The sequence below is a fragment of the Neovison vison genome, chromosome 8 (assembly GCF_020171115.1).
Source record: "Neovison vison isolate M4711 chromosome 8, ASM_NN_V1, whole genome shotgun sequence".
Taxonomy (NCBI): Eukaryota; Metazoa; Chordata; class Mammalia; order Carnivora; family Mustelidae; genus Neogale; species Neogale vison.
The window spans coordinates 108795071-108818518 of NC_058098.1; the positions used below are offsets into that span (position 1 = coordinate 108795071).

General features: G+C 37.3%; 1 protein-coding gene across 2 annotated transcripts in view; it reads left to right on the plus strand.

The window, feature by feature from the left end:
* NPHP1 (nephrocystin 1) overlaps positions 1-23448 on the plus strand; it is a 58189-nt gene that overhangs the window by 12102 nt on the left and 22639 nt on the right. The window contains exons 5-14 of one of the 2 annotated variants that reach the window (XM_044261642.1): positions 804-1032; positions 1337-1438; positions 4501-4601; positions 4935-4977; positions 6251-6338; positions 7649-7743; positions 9246-9374; positions 18578-18652; positions 20699-20809; positions 22275-22357. In XM_044261642.1, the coding sequence (XP_044117577.1) occupies positions 804-1032; positions 1337-1438; positions 4501-4601; positions 4935-4977; positions 6251-6338; positions 7649-7743; positions 9246-9374; positions 18578-18652; positions 20699-20809; positions 22275-22357 (1056 nt within the window). The remainder of the gene's footprint in view (positions 1-803; positions 1033-1336; positions 1439-4500; positions 4602-4934; positions 4978-6250; positions 6339-7648; positions 7744-9245; positions 9375-18577; positions 18653-20698; positions 20810-22274; positions 22358-23448) is intronic. The other variant, XM_044261643.1, reaches the window with a different exon arrangement.

Below are 23448 nucleotides of genomic sequence, written 5' to 3' on the forward strand. Positions count from 1 at the left end.
ATTAATTCCAAGTCATCCCTCCAGACCTAATTCTAAGCCTTTCCCCATCCCTACCCATGTAGTGTAGGTTGAATGTCCCTCTCTATATTTCCTTAATATCCTGTGTATACCTCTAATTTACCTATCAAACTATATTGTAATGACTCGTTTTCTAGATTGTCTCTCTCTCTGTAAGCTCCTTGAGGACAGGGAATTGTTCATCTGGTTTGCCAGGTTTTGTATCCAGGTTGGTTGACATGAACCTGACATACATCATTATCATCATAGCTGACCTCTATTAAAGACTTGCGAAAGGCAGGCCCTGTTCTAAATCCTCTTCAGATTTGTAACTCATGTAACCTTCATGACAGTCCTGTGAGGCAGGTTCTTTTATTACCTTCACTTTACCAGTGAGGAATGGAAAACTTAAAAGAAAGCTATGCCAGGTCACTCAACAAGGAGACGACGGTGCCAGATGTGAACTCAGAACCCATGCTCTAACCATGTGTTACAGTGCTCGAGCAGCATTTGCTGAATGGATGAATCCAAGACTTGAAAACACATCCCATACCCTCAAGTCCCATGCATGCTCCGCGGTGTCCCACATGTGCCTCAGATAGAGTAACCCCTTCCCCACTCAGTCCTTCAAGTCACACATTGTTGGTTAGATGGTAGAAACCATGAGCTGTGCTTTCTCCTTATTTCCTTTATTTACCCAGTTCCAAATATGGGCAGGATCTTCTATACATAGTAGCTGTCCTCATACTCGATCTGTTCTTAGACGTTATTTCAAGTGATCCTTATCATAGAACTGTTTTTCACAGAATCAAGACACCTTCTGAAAGAGAGGAAGATGACGACTCTGCTGACGAAGATGAAGAAGCTGAAAAAGAAGAAGATGATGATGGTGAAGAAAGTGAAGAAAGTGGTGGGGAGGAAGAAGAAACAGAAGAGGAAGAGAAACAGGAAAATGAATCCCACAGCCAGACAAGTAAAGAATACATTGCTGTTGGAGATTTTGCTGCTCAGCAAGCTGGGGATCTTACATTTAAGGTAGAAACAAGACTAGAACGTAACCTAAGGATAAGTTTGCATACTTGACAGAATAATAAAACTCTACCTATATGCCTATATTACATATTCCTGGTATTGTTTTTAAAGACCATCTGTTTTAATAAAATAAGTTAAAATTATGATTTACTGGCAGTAATCATGTAAAATTATGTCATCAAAGTTACCTAGTAGGAGAATGGTGAAATTAAATGCTATTCTATTTTAGAAAATAGTTTCAGTGTTGATAATTTCTGACTTAGGGGTCAATTTTAATTTAAAATGTCTTACTTTGTTTTGATTTAAGAAGGGGGAAATTCTCCTTATAATTGAAAAAAAACCTGATGGTTGGTGGATAGCTAAGAATGCCAAAGGAAACAAAGGTCTCATTCCCAGAACCTACGTGGAGGTTAGTCTTTATTGTTTATTCTTTCCCTTTTTCTCCTTTGAAAACATTTTTCCATTAAAAATTTTTTTTTCAAAACTTGTCTTCATTTTTAATAAAATGTTCAGCTGTATTCTTTGATCAATTGACTAGTGAATAACTTGGGATATAGAATTTACTTCAATTTTAGAGCGACAGGACCTGGGGAAAACCTTGTGTGTTAACAGTGCTAGGGGTCTGTGAAGTGCTGTTATGCATGTGAGGCCTAGAATGTTATAACACAAAGTGCTTTGTGGATTCATGCTGATCAGAAGAATTAGTAAGAGTGTGTTGTTTGTTGTCAAATGAAGCCACAGTTAATGGCAATATATGATCCCTTACAAGGATGTACACGTACATATATGCATGTTTGCCACCCTTTTTTTTTAAATATTTCATTATATAACATGGTCATTTTCTTTGCCAATATATGTAGATATCTCTCTGGATCAGCGCTGTCCAATAGGAAAATAATGCAAACTACAAATGTAATTTTAAATTTTCTCATAACCACACTGAGATGTCTTTTTTTCTGACACCACTTCTAACACTTAATTGTGTGTTTTTTTTCTAACACCAAATACATGTTGTTTTCTACACCAGTTCTCTGAAACCAATCAGGTGTCCAGTAATCCAATTTAATTCTGACACTAACTCCTGGAGTTCGTGCAGACCTGTCAAGTTAAGGGCTCACCCCACAAGCTGCTCTAATTCAGATACCAATCCCAAGTCCCATGGGCCACCTGTGCTTCTGAGTGACCAGCTGTAAATTTAGTTTCCACAGGCCTCCTCAAGCTTGATAACTTGCTGTAGGGACTCACAGAGCTCAGGAAAACACCTTACTTGTGTTTACCAGTTTATCATAAGGCTGCAGCTCAGGAACAGCCAAATGGAAGGCATGGATAGGGCAAGGTATGGGGAGATGGAAGGAGTGGGATCTGGATTTTCCATGCCTTTTCTGGGGCTTCCCCACCCCCATCAACCAGTACACTTCTTCGTGGTCCCCAACCTGGAAGGCTTCCGAAACCCTGTCTTTTAGAGGTTTCAGTGGAGGTTTTGTTACATAGGCATGGCACGATTATTAAGTGATCGGCCATTGGTGATTGAATTCAGTTTCCTACTCCTTTATCCTTGCTGAAGGTGAAGAGGGTGGTGTGGTGGGGCGCTGAAAGTTCTAACCTTCTAACCACATGGTTGATTCCTCTGGCAGCCTGGGCCCCACCCCCACTCCATCACCTCATTAGCATAAACTCAAGTCTGGTTGAAGGGGGCTTATGTTATGTTATGAATAATATAAGACACTCATATCACTCAGGAAGTTCCAAGAGTTCCAGGAACTCTTGCCAAGAACTGGGAATAAAGACCAAATATATACATATTTTTTATTAGACCACATGCATTTACAAAAAGGAAAAAAACAGGTGACATTTTAAATAATGTATTTATATTATCTAATATATCAAAATATTATCATTTCAACTTATAATCAATATTTTAAAATATTTTCTCTTTTTTTATACCAAGTCTTCAAATTCCAGTGTGTATTTTACACCTACATAGCACATCTCAGTTTGAACTAGTCACACTTCAAGTGTCAGTAGCCGCACATAACTGGTATTTTACACAGTTCAAGTTTGAATCATCCTTTTCATTGGTAGCATAGTATTCCAAGGTCATGTAGGTAGACATGTTGCATCCAGCCTCTAAGAACTACAAATTATGTCAGATGGAGCTACAGTTAGCTTCCACTATGTGATACAAAAGATCCCTCCAAATAGTGGCTTAAGTAAGGTAGAAGCATATTTCTCTTGTGCATGGAAGAAGTATGGACAAAGGCATATTACTCTGTAATTAAGTGGGAGACAGGTCTTCCAAGGGTTATCTAAAGAGATAGATTAGTTGGCTGCTAGATCTTTTAATGATTCGAAAAAGCGAAAGAAGGGGAATAAGAGACCAAAAGGTATGAGCTGCTATCTTCTTAAGACAGTTTCCTAAAATTTATACAAGAAACTTCCAGTGATATCTCCTTGATCAGAATTGAGTCTCTTGTTACACCTAGATACAAGGAGGGTTTGAAAAATATAGACTTTTAGCTGGCTCATTGCTAAAATCAGGGATTCTGTTAGAAAAGAAAAGATTATGTGGGAGACAACCAGCAACCTGTGTTGTGATCAGTCAACACAGACATCTTTGTAGGTTTGTCTGGTTTATCGCCCTCAGACATATTTCTGGGTGCTTATTGCTGGTTCAAAAGACTTACACATTTATTTTCATTTAGTTTGCCATGTTGCCTTTCAGAAAAGTCATGCTTGTTTGTTCCCTCCTCCCCAGCATCTAGGAGCACTTTTTCCCCCACACATGTGCTTTGGATGGCTGCCATTTATCCTTTTGCCAGTGTGGTAGGCAAGAAAGAGGCCCGTTATTGTTTTTATTTGCATTTATTGTACTGCTAATAAGGTAGAACATCATTTCATACACTTTATGACCATTTCTATGTCTTCTTTGTAAATTGCCTTTTCAGTTCTTTTGACCATTTTTCTAACAGATTTGTTTAAATTGTACTGATTTATAAGAGTATCATAATATTTTCAGACTAAGGGTATTAAGCCTTGGAAATCTGTGACAGGTATTTTCTTTGTTGACTTAGAACCAGTCTATTTTTTATGTTGCTAAGTCTCTCAGTGTTTCCGTTTATGATTTTTGGTTTTGGTACTATAATTGGCAAGGACATCCCTATCTCAACATTACTTAATTCTAACACTTTTCTTAACACTTTAACACTTCCAACTTCTTTTATTTCTACCTTCTTTTTTTATTCATTGTAATAAATTCCACTGGGAATTTATTTTGATTAAACTTGCTCTCTATCTCTATTCTTGTATTTCAGATAATGAAGTTATTGACACTATGTTGAAATCTTTTTCCCACAGATTTTTGATAAACCCATTGCATATATTCCCACCTATAGTTGAGCCTTTCTGAAAATATTTTTATTGGTTGATTTTTGCGTTAGGTAAAAAGCACTTCATATTTTGATAATTTTCCAGCCCTGTAATAAAGAAGGTGGCCAAGACTCAAGTGAAGAAGGCAGTGAAGAAGATGTGGAGGTGGAGGACCAAACAGCAGAGGGGGAAGAAGTTAAACAAAGGTAAAAGGTGTGAGAGGATATCAGAGTGAGTTTAAGAAACTTTTTGTTTATTTTTACTGTTGTAAACAATTCAAGAATTTTTGAAACCGAGACAATTTACAGTTTGAGAACAGTGCTTTTTGTGTTACTATTTGCTTAAAGATCAGTACTAATTTAATTTCATCATTATTTGTAGTGCATGATATTATTCTTTCTAGGTTTCATTTAGAGAGTTGTAAATTTTTAGAACTTATTGACAATTAAGTGCTTTGTGCTTTGATTGATGATGCTCCAAAATGGAGTCAATAAGCATGAGCTGCCTGTGCACTCACCTCGCTATTTTGGCCCCCCCAGAACTGATTCTCACTGGAGTGCTGTCCGAAAAGCTATCTCAGAGGTTGGTATCACCTGTTCTGTTAATGATGTCATGTTTTGTTACCTAACAGTTCTGATAGAGTGCAGAATCAAAACAGGATGGAGACTTTAGAAGATAACATTGGGTCTTAAATAGGGTACAAAGCATGGAATGTACAGAGCATAAATCATATGGCTCTGGCTTAATAAGCCGTGCTCCAAGTAGTATTTCTCCTTAGGCCTTTTCTATAAGAAAAGTAGATTTGAGGGCTTGAAACTATATCTTGTTGATTCTGCCTGAATTTTCTACCATTTGGATAAAGGCTGATGTTAAATTCCGTTAATGTGAAAAATTCCAGATGCACCTAGGTTGCTAGTCATTAAGTGCTTTCAGCTCAGGTCATGATCCCAGGGTCCTGAGATCGAGCCCCGCATTGGGCTCCCTGCTCAGTGGGAAGCCTGCTTTTCCCTCTCCCACTCCCTCTGTTTGTGCTCCCTCTCTCACTGCGTCACTCTCTGTCAAATAAATAAAATCTTTTTTTAAAAAATTCCAAAAAGCTCAAGAAAGTAAATTATTCATATTCCTATCATTTAAAAGAGTTCCATAACAAAATGAAAATTCACTCCTTCCCTCCCGTAACTAATCACCATTAATAGTTTAGTCAGTATGCTTCCTGACCTCTTACCCTACCTATTGCTTACATGGACATGCTCATATGTATGTATGTGTGTGTATGTACACATATACAAAAAGGCCATGAATTCTTCAGTGCATATCAGTTTCTGATGTTCACTCATCTGTTATGTGGCAGTACACCACAGGGCGGGACCAGAGTAGGGACATTTTTTTTTTTTTAAGATTTTATTTATTTATTTGACAGAGAGAGATCACAAGCAGGCAGAGACAGGCAGAGAGAGAGAGAGGAGGAAGCAGGCTCCCCCCTGAGCAGAGAGCCCGATGCGGGACTCGATCCCAGGACCCTGAGATCATGACCTGAGCCGAAGGCAGCAGCTTAACCCACTGAGCCACCCAGGCGCCCAGAGTAGGGACATTTTGATGAAAGATGTACAGGAAGCACCTGGTCTGGAGCACAGAGCTCTGCCCACCAGGCACTGCATGGGGCTGAGGTTCTTGGAAGCTACTAGGATTCAGTGATGGATGGCATCCTCTGGACTTTGGGCTCAAATTGCTGTATTTGTCCACTAAATTCTGCATGTTCGTGTTTTCCTTTTCTGCCTCGTCTTTGCTATAGTGGTAAGAGAAAGTATTATGGAGGTGAGGAAACAACTCAGTTTTTTGTCTTTACTGTCTTCAGCAGATAAACACTGTTGATGTGTTGACCACAATGGGAGCTATTCCTGCAGGGTTCAGGCCCTCCACACTCTTCCAGCTTCTGGAGGAAGGTAACAGTTGTCGCTGAGCCACCACAAGCTTGTAGTTAAGCAGCGAAGTTTTATGTCTAATGTTATTGTTTTAGCCAAAATAAGCTGTTTAAAAAGTTGTTGAATATCACATCTCTTTGGTACTCCTCTATTCCTTTGTATTTCCTAGGGCAGATCCTTCCCTGATCCTGTTAGATGCCGGTCTGTTTACCTGTGCTCTGGCTTCTAGACCCTTTGCTTTATTTCAAAAATGTGACTGTTTTAATTATGAGCCCTTTTGTGTATCTTCAGCCCACCTTCCCCTTACTGGTTCCTGCCCTCACCAGTCTACGAGCATGCCTGATACCCCTAAGACCCAGCTCCCCTCACCCTATCCCACGTTAGCCACAGCCTCCCTTTCTCTCCATTTCTTTGCACAAAGACTTTTCTGAAGAGTTATTATCCATTTGCATTTCTGTTTTCTTATTTGTTCTTGGATTTTTCTGTACTTAACAACATTTGTCCATAAGCTCGTTAAAGAGAAATGATGTTGGGGAGGATTTCCTATATATCCTGAGTTGTTGAGTTATCTATGGAAAGGCTGCTTTGAGGCTCCTCGGCCGGGAAGGCTCTTCTCAGCCCTCCCTGAATGTCCAGCAACTTCTCATCCTTTGCATCCCAGGGAATTCCATCTTCCAAGAGATGCGTTCTTTCAATAATACCCTTCCACTTGAGCACCCTTTATGGGTCTAAGTTAGTTTATAATTTTTTTTCTCTCTTCTACTTTTTTTTTTTTAATTATTTCCCCCACCCAACTGTAAATGACAGGGGCCATATTTCTCTGATTCACATATGTATTTGCAGGTCCTGGCAGAGTGCCTAGCACACAGTGGGAACTCAGAAATTATTTCTCAAATGAATAAGTGATTTTGTAATCCTTATTCTTTATAACTGAAGTATGAGAAAACAGTATAATAACGGTTTTGTGTTAAGTAAAATTAATAATCATATATTTTTCTAAAGAGTGTTTATATATTTTCTGCTTTTTACAAAAATATTTGAATGGATCATCTTTATCACAGGGCACGCTGTTGGCCTAAAAGTTTTTAAGGTCTTTCTTAAAGCTACTTTAAGATCAGCTCTTATGTGCTTCTGTCTTTACTTTTTCTACCGTTTTTCTTACCAGTAAGGAAATCGCCATTGCCATACATGTCTTACAAAGCAAGTTCCTAGTAGGCAACTTGACATTTTGGATGTCTGTTTCCTAAATTTGTTGCATAACATTATACATTTTTGGCTTTGTATTTCATCCCTTTCTCTGTAAGAAAATAAAGGAAAAATTATTTTCTCAGGGAATCAGTTTCGGGCAAGTTACTTCTTACAGCCAGAGCTCACTCCTTCACAACTGGCCTTCAGGGATCTAATGTGGGATGCTAAAACAGGCACCGTGAGTATGGTTGCTATCGGCAAAATTATACCTTTCCAGATTTCGTTATGGCTGCAATACAGATAACGTGTAAATTGATTAATGCATTCTAGAAAATAAAAAAATTGTCTCTATTTTAATTTTTAATTACTCAGTGATCATTTCATTACTAAGACAACAAAATTGTTGCTCTCTTCTTCCATTTTACAAAAGAAGTAATATGAGGTATGTCTCTTACTCATTCTTTGCATATGTATAAAAGGGAATGATAATAATACCTCTAACATAGGGTTATTATGAGAATTACATTATATGTGTGGAGGGCTTAGAACAGTGTCTGGCACATGATAACTTAATAAATATTAGCCAATATCACTAGTAGTGATAATTTTTTTAATTAAATGGAAATGAGAAAGTTGAAAGATTTTTATAATTATACTTTTTTGGGGGGAGCTTAGGGCGAAAGAGTCCTGGTATCCTGAGTACTTGAAGTAAGAAATACTTCAAGAAATACTCTGGATATATAATTACACTCTCCACATTAGAGTATATCACTCTCTTTCCTGTTTACCTTCTGCCTTTTCTCCCTTCCTCTCTCAGAGCCTCAAGGGAAGAATAAGAGGGCCCAATATGTTTAGGTTTTGTGGGGAGAGGTGGTGTAGAACTTTCCCCTCTCACCCTGAGCATTGCCTGGGGCCTTCTTAGTGTGAAGTATCTTTTATTGCAAGTCAGGAAAGACGTTGTGTTTGGTCTGCTTAGTGTACTAGTACTTGAATAATGGCATTCAATGTCATGAACTTGTACCCAGAGAGCTAAATATTCAGCTCTCATTTCTTAAATTGAAAATGTTGCAAACTGTTAGATATTGTCTTACTTTTTCCATGATATAAGGTCTTTGAATGAAAAGGCCAATGATCATAAAGCAGAATGTTAAGAGTTGAACATGTTTTTAAATAAGAAACCTGATTGCCAATTTATTCATTGACCTTCTGAACTATACTTGTGAAATAGAACTGAATAATCTTATCCAACAGTCAGTGCATTCTGTCAAAACATCTGTGTAAGAAGCCAAGGAACATTGGAGGTACATGCTTAGAATTAAAACAAGGAGGAGCCAGCAGGATAATACTAATGCTGGGTGTCACTGGTTATTATGCTATGGTGACCTTCTACACTTACCCACATTGTATATGAACTCTAAGAATGAACCCGGAATACACTGATTCCATAGTCACATCCTCCATTTTACCTGATTGTACTATTTTTTCATTATGATTTTTGTGTATTTACCCCCAAAATGCAAATATTTCAAATATAAAGATTTATGGAAAATTTACCTAAGGTTTTTATTTTAAGTTGAACAGACTATTGGAACTTTTCATATGTATATTTAGGTATAAACTTTTTTCTTTCATCCTTTTTTATTGTATGTACACTTTAAGTATTTATAAAAGATGCCTTGAAAATGAATTTGTCTTATATACCATAAAATAAACCTTTTTTATAAATAATTTTGCTCTTAGATTAGGTCAAGACCAAGTCGTGTTTCATTCATTCTGACCCTCTGGAGCTGTAAAATGATTCCTCTTCCAGGAATGAGCATCCAGGTTCTCAGTAGACATGTACGCCTCTGTCTATTTGATGGTAATAAGGTGAGTTTACTGAGGAGTAAATCAGTTCACAGCAGTTGGAAAGATAATTTTCTTAAAGCCACATATTAATCATGTACTGCTTGGGGTATGTCTGTGTCTTTGTATCCCTTCTCTTTCTCTTTCTCTCTCGCTGTATATATGTGTGTATACATATAAAATAATATGTGGTAGAATGCAAACCATAAGGGTTCTGATGACATAGGCTTAATTCCTGGCTCTTTCCGTTGCTAAGTGCATGATGTTCATATGTATCTATCACAGTTAACTCCTCTGAAGCCTTAGATTTCTCACTTATGAAAAAGGTACTGATGCCGATCTTCTAGTATTATACATGGTTCAAGCTTTGAGTGTACAGAGTATTATGTTTTTGACAAATGTACATACCTGTATGTCCAACACCCAAACCAAGATATGGAGCGTTACCATTGCCTTACAGAGTTTCTTTGTGTCCTTTTCCATTTCACTCCTCCCCAATTCCTAAGAGAATATTTTTACCCCGAACCAAAGACTCTCAATGACTCTTTAAAAATTAATTGATTTGTTTATAAGATACAGCTTAAATACAGTGCTTAGCTGGAAATTTATAGCTTTAACTGAATAGACAAAAATAAGGATTTAAAATCAGTGATCTAAGCTACCAACTCAAGAGGCTAGAAAAGGAAGAGTGAATTAAATCAGAAGAAAGTAGAATGGAGGAAATATTAGAGATAAGAATAGAATCAATGAAAAAAAACCTAAGCTTAAATAAAACAAACCTAAATTAAAATGCCAAAAAAGAGTAGAATTTAATGAAATAGAAAACAGGTGAATGAAAGAGAAAATTTTAAAAGGCAAAAGTTTATTTTTTGAAAAGATTACAAAATTGAAAAATGCTTATTAACACTGATAAAGAAATTTTAAAAAGAGAAAAAGAAAACAAATGATCATTATCTGACATGAAAATGGAGATCTCACCTCAGATCCACAGACATTAAAAAGATGATACAGGAAAAAAAAAAAAGGATGATACAGGGATATCATAAACATCCTTATGCCAATAAATTGACAGTGCAGATAAATAACTTGAAAATAAATAACTTGAAAATAAAATAAAAATAACTTGAAAATAAATAACTTGAAAATCATAATTTACCAAAACTGACATAAGAAGAAATAGAAAAGTTGCAACCTCTGTTTAAAAAAATTGAAAATGTAATTAAAAATCTTCCAACAAAGAGAACTCTAGGCCCATATGGCTTCACTGGTGAATTTCTCTAAACATTTAAGGAAGAAATAATAGCAATAGTATATAAACTCTTCCAAAGAACAGATAAAGAGGAAATGCTTCCCAACTCATATTATAAGGCCAGGAAAAACATGATACCAACACATAACAAGACATTATAAGAAAGGGAAATTATAAGACCAGTATCTCTCATGAATGTAGACACTAAAACCCTAAACAAAATATTAGCACCTTGAATCTAGCAATATATAAAAAGGACACTGTATCATGACTAACTGGAGTTTATTTCAGGAATTCAGTTGTACATACTTGTGTAACCAACATTTAACACTTGAAAATAAATCATTGTATTTTGCCATATTAACAGAACTAAAGTAGAAAAGTTACATGGTCATCTCAAAAGATATAGAAAAGGCATTTGACAAATTTCAATACCCATTCATGATTTTTTAAAAATTCTCAACAAAGTAGGAACAGAAGGGAACTTCCTCAGATTGGTAAAGGGCAATAAGAGAAAACTAAAGCTGACATCATCATACTTCCTGGTGAAATTTTGAATACTTTCCCCCTAAGATCAGGAACAAATCAAGGATGTCCAAGGGAAAAAAGACAACTCAGTTTTTTAAATTGGCAGAAGACTTGAGAACAGGCTCTTAAACAAATATATCAAAAACCAAGAGACATAAAAAGATATGTATATAACATATAAGAAGTCCTCAAGGAAATGCGAGTTAAAATCACAGTGAGAGAGAGGCAACTGTATATGTATATGTAGAAAGATCCATTTCTATATATGTATAAGAAACCCACCTTAAATATAATAAATATAGGCAGGCTAAAAGGAGAAGGATGAAAAGGGTAGACAATTCAAAAAGATAGTAATATTCAGAAGAAGGAAAATTAGCAGGAATAAAGAAATACATTACATGATAAAAGAGACAGTTCACCAAGAGGACATAATAATTCTAAATATGTATATACCTATAGAGCTTCAAAATACATGAAGTAAAACTTGGTAAACTGAAAGGAGAAACAGGCAAAGCCATAGTTATAGTTGAAAACTTACCACTTCTCTCTCAGGAAACTGTGGAACAGGCAAACAGAAAATTAGTAAGTATATAGAAGAACTGAATTAACACCATCGACTAACTGGATCTAATAAACATTTGTACAGCAGTTCACCCCAAAATAGTAAAGTACTCATTCTTTCAAGTGCTTGTGGAACATTTGCCAAGAGAGATGGCCCTGAACAAATTTAAAAGAATTGAAATCATACAATGAATCGTCTTTGATTGTGTGGAACTGAATTAGAAATCAGTCACCGAAAGATAACTGAAAAAAATCCTTAAATGCTTGGAAATTAATGGATTAAAAGGAAGTTTCCAGGGAAATTAGAAAATAATGGAGCTGAACAAAAAGTGAAAATGAGTCACATAATTTGTGGAGTGTTGATAAAGCATTGTTTAGATGGAAATTTACAACTCTAGTTACATTAGAAAAGAATTTTCAAGTTGATAGTCTAAGCTCCCTCCTGAGAAGATGATGCTTGGGTTGAGATCTAAGGATGAGTAGGCCTTAAGAAGGTGAAAGGAAAGGGGAGTGTGAACCTGGCCAGAGGAGCAGCACAGGCAAAGGCCTTAGTGGGAAATGACTTAGGGAAGGCCAGTGTGGCCGAGTGGAGAGAACAAGGGGAAGTATAGGACGGAATGAAATGGGAGATGTCAGGAAGGAGCTCAGTGTAAGACACTGTAAGCCATGATGTGAGGGAGTTTTGTCTTTCTCCTAAAAACAGGGAAAGTCATTGGAGGAAGTGATATAGTTTTAGATTTATGCTTTAGGAATATCTCTGGCTCTTCTTTGGAGATGAATTAGAGGGGGTCCAGAAGAGATATGAGTAGACAATTTAGGGGCTATGGCAAAGTGTGTTGGTCAAAAGGCAGCCATGTCATCTCCAAAAAAAACCCCCAAAATCTGGAGCCATTTGCCCCAGTTTAACTGTGGTTCCACCAGCCTGGTGTAAGACCCTGACCAGATTACTTGGCCTTGCTCTTTCCCCTTTGACATCTGGCACACATCTCTTGGGGCCCCTGTGAGGATGAAATGAGTTAATATAACCAGTAAAGCACTTAGAACATACATAGAACATGTCACGTGTGGATAGATGAGATATGAGGCTAGCAACTTAGACTAGAGAGGTAGAAATGGAGAGGAGAACTATGGCCGGAAGGATATTTAGACTGTAAAAACCACAATTTGGTAATGGCTTGGAAATGGTGAGTGAGGAAGAGTGGGGTGTCCACCATGACCCGCATCTGGGTGGATGGCTGTGACATTCAATGAGATAAGAACATCAGGAGCCCATCAGGTTTGGAGGAGTTTGTGGGTTTAGGTTTGCACGTGCTGAGTATACTTCCTGCTCCCAGTGCCTTTCTTTCTTTTTTTCTGTACTTGTACCATTATAGTGATCCCTCCCTCATTTCTACACGCCCTGTACAAAGCCACTGCCACTAAGAAGCCAGTAGGTGTCATCAATGACCAAGAAAAGATGAATTGCCTTCTTTTCTCAGATCTGGTTTGATACTTCACTTTAGCTCTTCCTAGTCTCATTTATGAGAAACTAAAGATTGAAATTTTATTTTATTTAAGTAACAAATCAAAATAATAGAAGTGATTCATTTAAAAATAATAGAAGTGAATTTATGTAACTAATTTATATCGGATTTCCAATGGACAAGTTTTAGAAGATATTTAGTAGTTACATAAATACTCCTTGCTATTTACTTAACAGGGCTTCCCTAGTTCCATTTAAAAAGCATTGTTATTAAAACTTTGCATACACTGACAACCACATCACACAGTATTGTATTTACTTCAACAATTAAGCATAATTTAGAACACTCAAGAGGGTATTTACTGTCACTTTTACTCCTTTCATTGTTCTTCCTTCCTTCAAGATCATATCCTGTTTAGAGAATTCCCTTTAACCAGTCTTTATGTCAGCTACAATTTCTCTTTGTTTTACTTTATCCAAGAATGTTTGTTTCCCTTTCATTCCTGAAGAATATTTTCACTAGATGTGGAATTCTGGCTTTTTTTTTTTTTTTTTTTTTTTTAAGCACTTGAGAAATATTGTTCCACTTCCTTCTGTGGTTTCTGATAGGAAATCCACTGTCACTAGAATGGGTTTCCCTGTTGGTAAATCTAAGTGTTATTTCTCACTGCTTTTAAGAAATGTGTGTCTAGTTTTTGTACTTGTCCTTGGGCATGGATTTCTTGGGTTTATCCTGTTTAAGGTTTGCTCAGCTTCTTGAACTGTAGGATTGTGTCCTTTACCAAACTTGGGGATATTTTAGCCATTATTTTCTTGAACACTTTCCCAGCTCCAGACTCTTTTCTAGGACTCTGATGACATGAGTGTGAGATCTGTTGTTATAGTCCCACCAGTTCCTGAGGCTCTGTTTACTTTTTTTCCATCAATTTTATCTTAGTTGTTCAGAATGCATAATTTCTATTTTCCTATCTTCAAATTCACTGATTCTTTTCTCTCTTTTTTATTCAGCATTTGAGTCTGTCCAGCGAGTTGTGTGTTTGTGCACATGTGTGTTTTTAACTGTGGTTATTATATTTTTCAGTTCTAGAATTTCCACTAGGTTCTTCATTTTATCTTCTATTTCTTTGTTGAGATTTCCTTATTTCTTTCTTGACACTTTGTATTTCTTCAATATTTTACATTTTTTCAGACATGTCTGTAGTTGCTTACTGAAGTATTTTTCAGTGTCTGCTTTAAAATGCTTGTCAGGTAATTCCAACATTTGTCTTTTCGCAGTCATCTCAGTGTTGGTGTCTGTTGAGATTTTCCTGATTCGTGGTATGATGAGTGTTTTTTTTTTCTTATTGGATCTTGAACATTGTGGGTGTTAGGAGTTTCTGGATCTTATTTTAATTTTCACTTTAGCATGCTTCTGACACCACGCTATCAAGGGAAGTTGGTGCCACCTCACTACTCCAAGTGAGAATGGAAGTCCAGGTTCCCCACTTGGCTTCTGTTCACACCCCTGGGAGGACAATGTGCTTCCTGACCTTGGAGCCCTAGTAGAAGTAGAATGGAGGTCTCCTCACTAGGCCTCCATTGACAGCACTCACTGAGTCATTCTTCAGGACCTATGATTCCTAGCCAGTCTGCTTTCATGTTTCCTTATTGGGCATTACATATAAAATAAAAATAAGGCTTGTAAATTTCATTATATCAAATTTTACATCAAAAAGTGAATAAATAATGAACTCGAGTTATGCATGCTAATTTAGGGAGAAGTTTACAAATGTGTGCAGGTTTCAGTGCATCAAAAAATGAGATTGGGAAGCTTGGGTGACTCAGTGGGTTACGTGTCTTGACTCTTGATTTCATTCCAGGTCTTGATCTTAGGGTCATGGGTTCAGGCCTCGTGTTGGGCTCCAGCCTTCTTAAAAAAAATAAAATAAAAAATAAGATGAATTGAAGGATGGATAGATGATAGATGATATATGTGTTAAAGCGAGTATAATAAAATGTTAATGGTAGAATCTAGGTGATAAGTGTAAGGGAGTTCACTGTATGTTTCTTTTAACTTGTCTGATATGTTTGACACATTTCAGACTTACCACCATTGTGTATTTCACACTTTTGAAAAAATAAATTGAAAACCCTTCAGTACCCATTAAGAAATAATACATCTAAAAAAAAAAAGAAAGAAAGAAATAATACATCAACTGATTACCCATCTGTTTTGCCAGTTATAAGAGAAATAGAACACAAGCCTAAATCTCATATTTAGAATCTTTCTTATTTGGGGACATTATAATTTTCCAATTTGTTTACTTGTTTCCTTTTATATCAGTTTTATACTCCATCTTATTTTTATTGGAATTAGTAGTATTTTTTAAAATATGAACTATTTCGGGCACCTAGGTGGCTTAGTTAGCATCTGCCTTCGGCTTGGGTCAAGGGCCTAGGATTGAGTCCTGCATCTGGCTCCCTGCTCACTGAGGAGCCTGCTTCTCTCTCTCCTCTGCCTCCCCATGCTGTGCTCTCTTTCTCTCTGTCAAATCAATAAATAAAATCTTTTTTTAAAAAAATGAATAATTTCAATATCGCAGTTTGCAAAGAATGACATAACAGACACCCATGGCCTTATCACCTAGTTCTGTTGAAGCCCCGCAGTTTATAATACATACACTGACTTTTAAAACAAAGAAATAAGTGCTTTCTGCTCAATTTTTCTGTAAGCTTGAGACTTCTCTTTAAAAATAGTATATTAATTTAAAAATAAATGCTGCAAGTGTGATCGAAATCCTCAGTATACTCCTCCCACATCCTTTTGCTTTCCTCAAACTTCCATGTGGGTAACCCCTATACTGAATTTTATTTTATTAATTTTATACAGCCTAATTTTTAGTATTCTCATGCCTTATAAAATGGCATCATTTCCTTATACCCTCTGCAACTTTCTGTTTTCTGTTTTCTGTCTGTGTGTGGTCCACTGACGTATTCACCTTACATTTGAGTGCTACTCTGTCTCTTTTTTTTTTTTTTAAGATTTTTTACTTATTTATTTGACAGAGAGACATCACAAGTAGGCAGAGAGGCAGGCAGAGAGAGAGGAGGAAGCAGGCTTCCCGCCCAGCAGAGAGCCCGACGCGGGACTCGATCCCAGGACCCTGGGAGCAGAGCAGCTATGTTAAAGCATAAATTCAGCGTGCCATCTTGATTGGGAGTCCTTATGTATTCTTAATGCAGTTTACTAAGTGGAAGTTCTAAACTTTTTGAGACCTTGATTACCTCATCCTTTGAGTTCTGGTTTTATGCAGAAAACAGAGATTCTGAGCCAGTCATTCACCCTGTCTAGCTGCAGTTTTCTCAAATGTATGATGAGGTATTTGGACTAAGTCCTCTTTAGCTCTCAGAGTTTGTAAGTCAAGAAAGATGTAAAATTGTCAAGCAGAAGAAGCTTCTCCTGAATCAAAATCAGAATTCTCTAAGTTGGAAAGAGAAAAGCAGAGACAGTGTGAGATCTCAGTTTCAATGATTGCAAAGGACTTTTTGATTATAAGAAGTAGGAAATACTTCCTGAAAAACTAAGAGGAAACTTAGAGTAGATAAGATACAGTCTTATGCTGAATACCAGGTAATAATCATAACAAGTTTGTACTCCAAGAGTCCAGGCTGAGAATATATATTGTTTCAGGAAGAGTTTAAAATAAACTCCTATGTATATGTGTGTGTGTATGTGTGTGTATATATACACACATATATATATAAATATATATACACACATATATATACATATATATATATGGATTATCTTGTGGGCAGCAGAGTTGTTTTCCAAAAAAGAAAGCCCTCATTTCTTTCATATGTATATATGTATGTATGTGTGTATATACACACACATATATGTATATACAGCAGGGACATAGAGGGCAGTGATTTGAATCTGAACTCATAGGACTCATAAGTAGAAACTATGTCTACTTATTTTTTAAAAGATTTTGTTTATTTATTTGAGAGAGAATGAGAGAAAGAGCATGAGAAGGAGGAGGGTCAGAAGGAGAAGCAGACTCCCTGCCGAGCAGGGAGCCTGATGCGGGACTCAATCTCAGGACTCCAGGATCATGAACTGAGCCAAAGGTAGTCGCTTAACCAACTGAGCCACCCAGGCGCCCCTATCTACTTATTTTTAAAGCTTAGTTTTAACAGTGCTATACTAAAATACTGTTACCTAAAATAAAAATTGTAGGGGCACTTGGCTGGCTCAGTTAGAAGAGTATGCAACTTTTGGGGCACCTGGATGTTTCAGTGGGTTAAACCTCTGCCCTTGACTCAGGTCATGATCTCAGGGTCAGACTCTGCTCAGCAGGGAGCCTGCTTCCCCCCTCTCTCCCTGCCTGCCTCTCCGCCTACTCGTGGTATCTCTCTCTGTAAAATAAATAAAATCTTAAAAAAAAAAAAAAAAGAAGAAGAAGAGCATGCAACTTTTGATCCTGGCATCATGAGTTCAAGCCTCATATTGGGTGTATAGATTACTTAAAATAAATGGATAAACTTAAATAAAATAAAACAAAAATTTTATGTTTTCTCTTTCTTTGGAAGATGGCAATTTTAGCCATATCTTTGTGGAATTTGAACTTTTCAGTTTTTGCTTCTTTTGTATTTCATTGCTTTTTGTACATTGTAGGACTGACTTCTTACAGTAGCATTTTACAAGAGATAAGTCTCAGGAAGACTATAACGTATGTGGCTGGAGATCTTGAAGAAAACTGAGGCTGTATATCTGGGCTATTATCAGCATTATCTGTCCTTAGTTGCAGGGTGATGGGCTACCATAAAATGCTCTTCTGGGTCACATTTCTTAAAAGGTCATTTGTATCTGGAATTTCACTTCCTTTTCTGATAAACCTATTCCAGATAGTAAGTATTCCATTTACTATAATTTATTACTAGTGCCAAGATCTGAGTCTGAATTTATCAGTTCTTTTGTTATTTTATAAATTAGTGCCAAAATAGCTTTTTGTTACTCATTTTTAAAGTTCTGTATGTCTTTGATGTAAAAAGAAAACGGTCACAGAGTTGCACAAACTAAGAAGTGAAAGAACCCCCTGGAGGCCCTCGGCTCTGTGTAGTATGTGGCCTGTTCAGTGTTAACTATTTGGGTTGTAGAAGTGGTGACCAGTTTGGGTTTTTTTTCTTTTTAAATTTTTTCAAATTTTATTTATTTTAGATGGCAGGGGGGAGGGACAGAGGGAAATGGAGAAAAATCTTCAAGTAGACCATCCCACCCAAGCCTGGAACTCAGGGCTTGATTCCAGGACCCTACGATCATGACCTGACCCCAAATCAGAAATCAGATGCCTAACCTACCCAGTTGGCCAGGCACCCCTAGAAGCGAGGATGTTTTAGAGTGCTCTATACAACATCATCTCTAATAAGGAAATCTCGTTTCAGGTTCTGAGCAATATCCACACAGTCAGAGCCACATGGCTACCTAAAAAGCCCAAAACATGGACCTTTTCTCCCCAGGTAAGGAATCTGCTAAGGGAATGGAATGAAACGTGAACATCTTTTACCTGTTAAGTGATAGGCAATTAATTTCTGAAGCAAAGCTGTCCATGTGTATCCCTGAAATAACGTATTTATTTTAAGCACAGAATATATGGGGCCAGATTTGAATCTTTAGATTAATATTCCTTGAAGACTTCCATAAAAATTACTTTTGTTTCTGACTCATCAGAGTAATAATTCCTATGAATCATCTCATTCTGTGGATTTCAGGGTTCAATTCTAGGAAATGCCCCCTGATGAAAATGAAAACAGAGAGATAAATTTAGGAAGTGTTTTTCACAAATGAAATCAACAGTGCTAATGAAAGCTGGGCTTTCTTCAGATAAAATCAAGGGTGACGCCTGGGGCTGGTACATTGTATCCAGGTACTGTCAAGCCTGGAACAAAAAAAAAGACTGGAATGAGGTTAGGTGACTTCAAACCTCAGAGTCTCTATGACATAGATGTATGTGAACATGAAGATTTGATATCTAGATGTTCTTGTTATAATATTGTCTCTGGTTTATTTTACTTTACTTTTTTCCTACCTCTAAAGTTTCATGACTTTAGTATTCATTTCCCATAACTAATTCCCTTGGGGCACTGCACCCTAAAAACCCTCCATGAACATTCCTCTTACTGCATCTGAAGATCTTCAAGCAGTATGGATTCAACGAGAGGGCACAGGGCATAGAGGAGGCCCAGCCACCCGGTGTGTGTGCTGCACGTGCCCACGCTTGCCTGTCATACATCTCCTGAAAGTCCAGTTTGATCTAAGCACCCTGCTGCTTGTATCTCGGCATAATGCCTCACAGTTCTGATGGTGCATCTCTGTGTATTTGAAGCATTTAGGGTTGAATTTTCTAATTTTTTTCTGGATGTAAAAACAAACTGTTTGGAAGAATAAATATTAAGAAATTGTTCCTTTTTGAGGGAAATTAAGCATCTGTTAGGTGCAAGACATTCTTCCCAGGCAGTGTGGGAACTTACATGTTGGTAGAGAAGAAACATATATGGCTATGATAACAATAACCTGTCTTTATGGAGCTGTGTCCATGTGCCAGGCATGGTGGTAGGGCCTCCTGGGCATGATGTATGATCTCATTTAATCCTTAGAATAGCCCTGTGGGGGGTGGGGGGTGTTGATAACCACAAGGGCAAAATGTCATGATGCAGGACTCCCAGGGTTGTGAAAGCGCAGGGGAGGATGACCTTAATTCCAATCCTCAGGCTCAGGGAAGGTTTTGTAGAAGAGAAACCAGACTTTGAGGGCTGGGGAGGATTTTATAGGCAAGACAGAGGGGTGTGGTTGTCCAGAGAGAGGAAAAGGAATGAGCAAAAGAGAAAGGAAAGGAAAATTTGCAAGGCACACCTTGGAAAAGTTGAGCAAATGTGTGTATGAAGTCTTCAATTTTGGTTCTGTTTACAAAAAACAAGGATATTTATATTAATTTATAAATTATGTTAATTATATTAATTATATTATATTAATTAATTATATTAATTAATGCATATTATATATGCAAACTATTTTTATAACACCTCTGCAGACTTAGGTACCGTACGTGTTTCACACTAGCCTCTATTCTCACCAAAGAGTGAATGAAGATAAAGGTATTTCCCTCAACACAAAACTTAAATTTTTTTTTAAGATTTTATATATTTATTTATTCATTTGACAGACAGAGATCACAAGTAGGCAGAGAGGCAGGCAGAGAGTGAGAGAGGGGAAGGCAAGGCTCCCTGCTGAGCAGAGAGCCCGATGCGGGGCTCGATCCCAGAACTCTGAGATCATGACCTGAGCAGAAGGCAGAGGCTTAACCCACTGAGCCACCCAGGTGCCCAAAACTTAAATTTTTTAACGTAAAATTATCGGTGTGGATGGGTCCCATCCATCTGCTCTCTGTTTCCTTTAAAAGGATCATTATTATGATGCAAAGTTATAAACTGCACAAATGAGTAGAGCTGAAACCTCCCTCCCATTTTAAATTTTTATTCGTAACTTCGTTTTCTTTATTTTTCCAGGTTACTGGCATCTTGCCTTGCTTGCTTGATGGCGATTGTTTTATCAGATCCAATTCTTCATCTCCAGATCTTGGAATATTATTTGAACTTGGAATTTCTTATATTCGCAATGTATGTCAGATGAAAGATAAAGCTTTCTAACGTTTCAGTGAAAGGGAAGTTTAAAAAAAAAGTCTATATTTACAAGTAAAATAATTGAGGCTTTTATGTGTAATAAAATTTTAATCTCTTGAGGAATGGGAATTGTGGTTCTAGTTTATATATAGTGCTGCCTTCTCAGTAGCACTTACAATAAAAGTATATTTGTTTATATGTATAGCTTGAGGGAACCTCAGTGTTTTTAAAGAATGAAGATTTGAAAAGGATGAGACTTTGCAGAAAGTGATGAGAGATGTTCAGTGGCACTCCCACAGTGTTTTACCTCTATCCTAGAGGGTCAGGTTATACTTAACCTTGTGGCTGACAGCTCTAATTAAGGGACCTGTCAGAGTGGTAATTTTTATAAAGGGAGCACCAGAAAATTGGATTAACTCATGTCATATAAACAATTGAACCAGGAGGGTCTGTGATAGTTATTTTTATTTTATTAAGTCTTTTATTTTAATTCCAGTATAATTAACATACCGTGTTGTATTAGTTTCAGGGTGTACAATATAGTAATTCAGAGTTCTGTACGTTGTTCAGTGCTCGGCATAATAAATGTGCTCTTAATAATCTTCACCTACTTGACGTGATAGTAATTAAATATCTCCACATTCTAAGAATACCTTGCTAGGTGTAGTATATATGCTTGGCCTCAAGGTGACCCAGAAAACCAACTGCTATTATATTAATAGTATTACACCATCCTTTCATTTCTTTAAGGCAGATGCACCCATCCGTGTTATGGGTGGGTGGACAGGAGAGGGGAGCAGAGCCCCAAGCAAGTCCCCAGTGGCCTTCAGTAGGTAGAGATAAAGATCTGGTGGATGATTAAAAAATTAAAAATGATTTAATCTGTGCATTCCATCTCTCACTGAGACAAAGCTGCATAGTCCCATGTAGTACTGATGTGGTTTAGATCATTCCACAGAATGTTTATATCATTCAAGAAACAATCTCAGCAGTCGCCACATTGTCAGGTTTAAGGGATTTTCTTTCTTTCTTTCTTTCTTTTTTTTTTTTTGGATTTTATTTATTTATTGGACGGACAGAGATCACAAGCAAGCAGAGAGGCAGGCAGAGAGAGAGGAGGAAGCAGGCTCCCCGCAGAGCAGAGAGCCCGATGTGGGGCTCAATCCCAGGACACTGGGACCACAACCCAAGCTGAAGGCAGAGGCTTTAACCCACTGAGCCACCCAGGTGCCCTGGGATTTTCAAAAGTAATTTGACAAGATAGGATTTTCACTTTACATACTACCTTTGCCATCTGGACGGCAAGGAAAATGGGACTCACTGTGTTTTACTTTATTTTCTTGTGAAGAATTTTTTAGTCCTAGAAGTGAATGCTAATTTTGTTCCCTTTAAAAGACTTGGTATGTGCTTTCAAATTCGACTGGTTCACATATTAAGTTTTGTGTGCCTATTTATTTCCTAGTCAACCGGTGAAAGAGGAGAACTAAGTTGTGGCTGGGTGTTTCTTAAACTTTTTGATGCCAGTGGAATTCCTATTCCAGCGAAGTAAGTTGCCTATATATTCCTTCCAAATGAATAATTTTGTAGAAATTCATTATTTAGAATCTGGATATGTCAAGTTTGCAGAGTGTATAATGAGTTAGCATTTCAAAAACTTGGGGGAGAAGTTTTAATGTTCTTTGAGTGATATATGAGAACAGCATGAACAGGGTCATCTTAAAAAGGGAGAAATACCACTTACAGAATAGGCATTTTGAAAGATGTTTACCCAGGGGGCCCTAGGTGGTTCAATCATTTGAGCATCCATCCAACTTGGTTGTGGTGCAGGTCATGAACTCAGGGTGGTGAGAGTGAGCCCTGCATCTGGCTTTGCTCTGAGCATGGAGCCTGCTTGGGATTCTCTCTCTTCCTCTCCCTCTCATTCTGTTCCTCTCCCACCCCTGCTCGCTCCCTCGCGCTCTCTCTCTCTCTCTTTCAAACAAACAAACAAAAAATCAAACAAATAAAGTTGTTTACTCTCTGTTGGAAATGTTTTTAAGTAATTTTCTATGGTATTAGCACATTTCACAGTGCTGAAACAGAACCTGATACTCTTGAAAGAGTGGGAAAGCTAAGTCCAGGGTCCCCAGGTCCTCCGTGAGTCTACCTTTTTAGGTGATAAACTGAAATTGTAATGGCAGTCCCTGTAAATGAATTTAAAATTTAAGACCAAAAGGCAGACGGGTACCAAATATCTGTGTTATATACATAATGGTCAGATTTTTATCCCTCGTATAAAATGGGTTCTCTAAAATGAGTAAGAAGTACTCATGAGTAAGAAAAAGACAGTCCAAGGTTTTTTTTTTTTATTTATTTTCAGCGTAACAGTATTCATTGTTTTGCACCACACCCAGTTCTCCATGTAATACGTGCCCTCCCTAATACCCACCACAGTCCAAGTTTTTAAATGCGCATACACAAAAAATCTAAGTCTAAGATATAAATGAGAAATGCACAGAGGAGATACACATGGGCAGTCATCAGGATGGTAATTAAGATCCAAGGTTTGGAAGTATACCATTCAGAGCTCGCCCCTGGCTCTGTCTGTGTTACTGTAAGCCAGGTTCCAGGTTTCTTGCCTGCAAGCCCCAATTTCC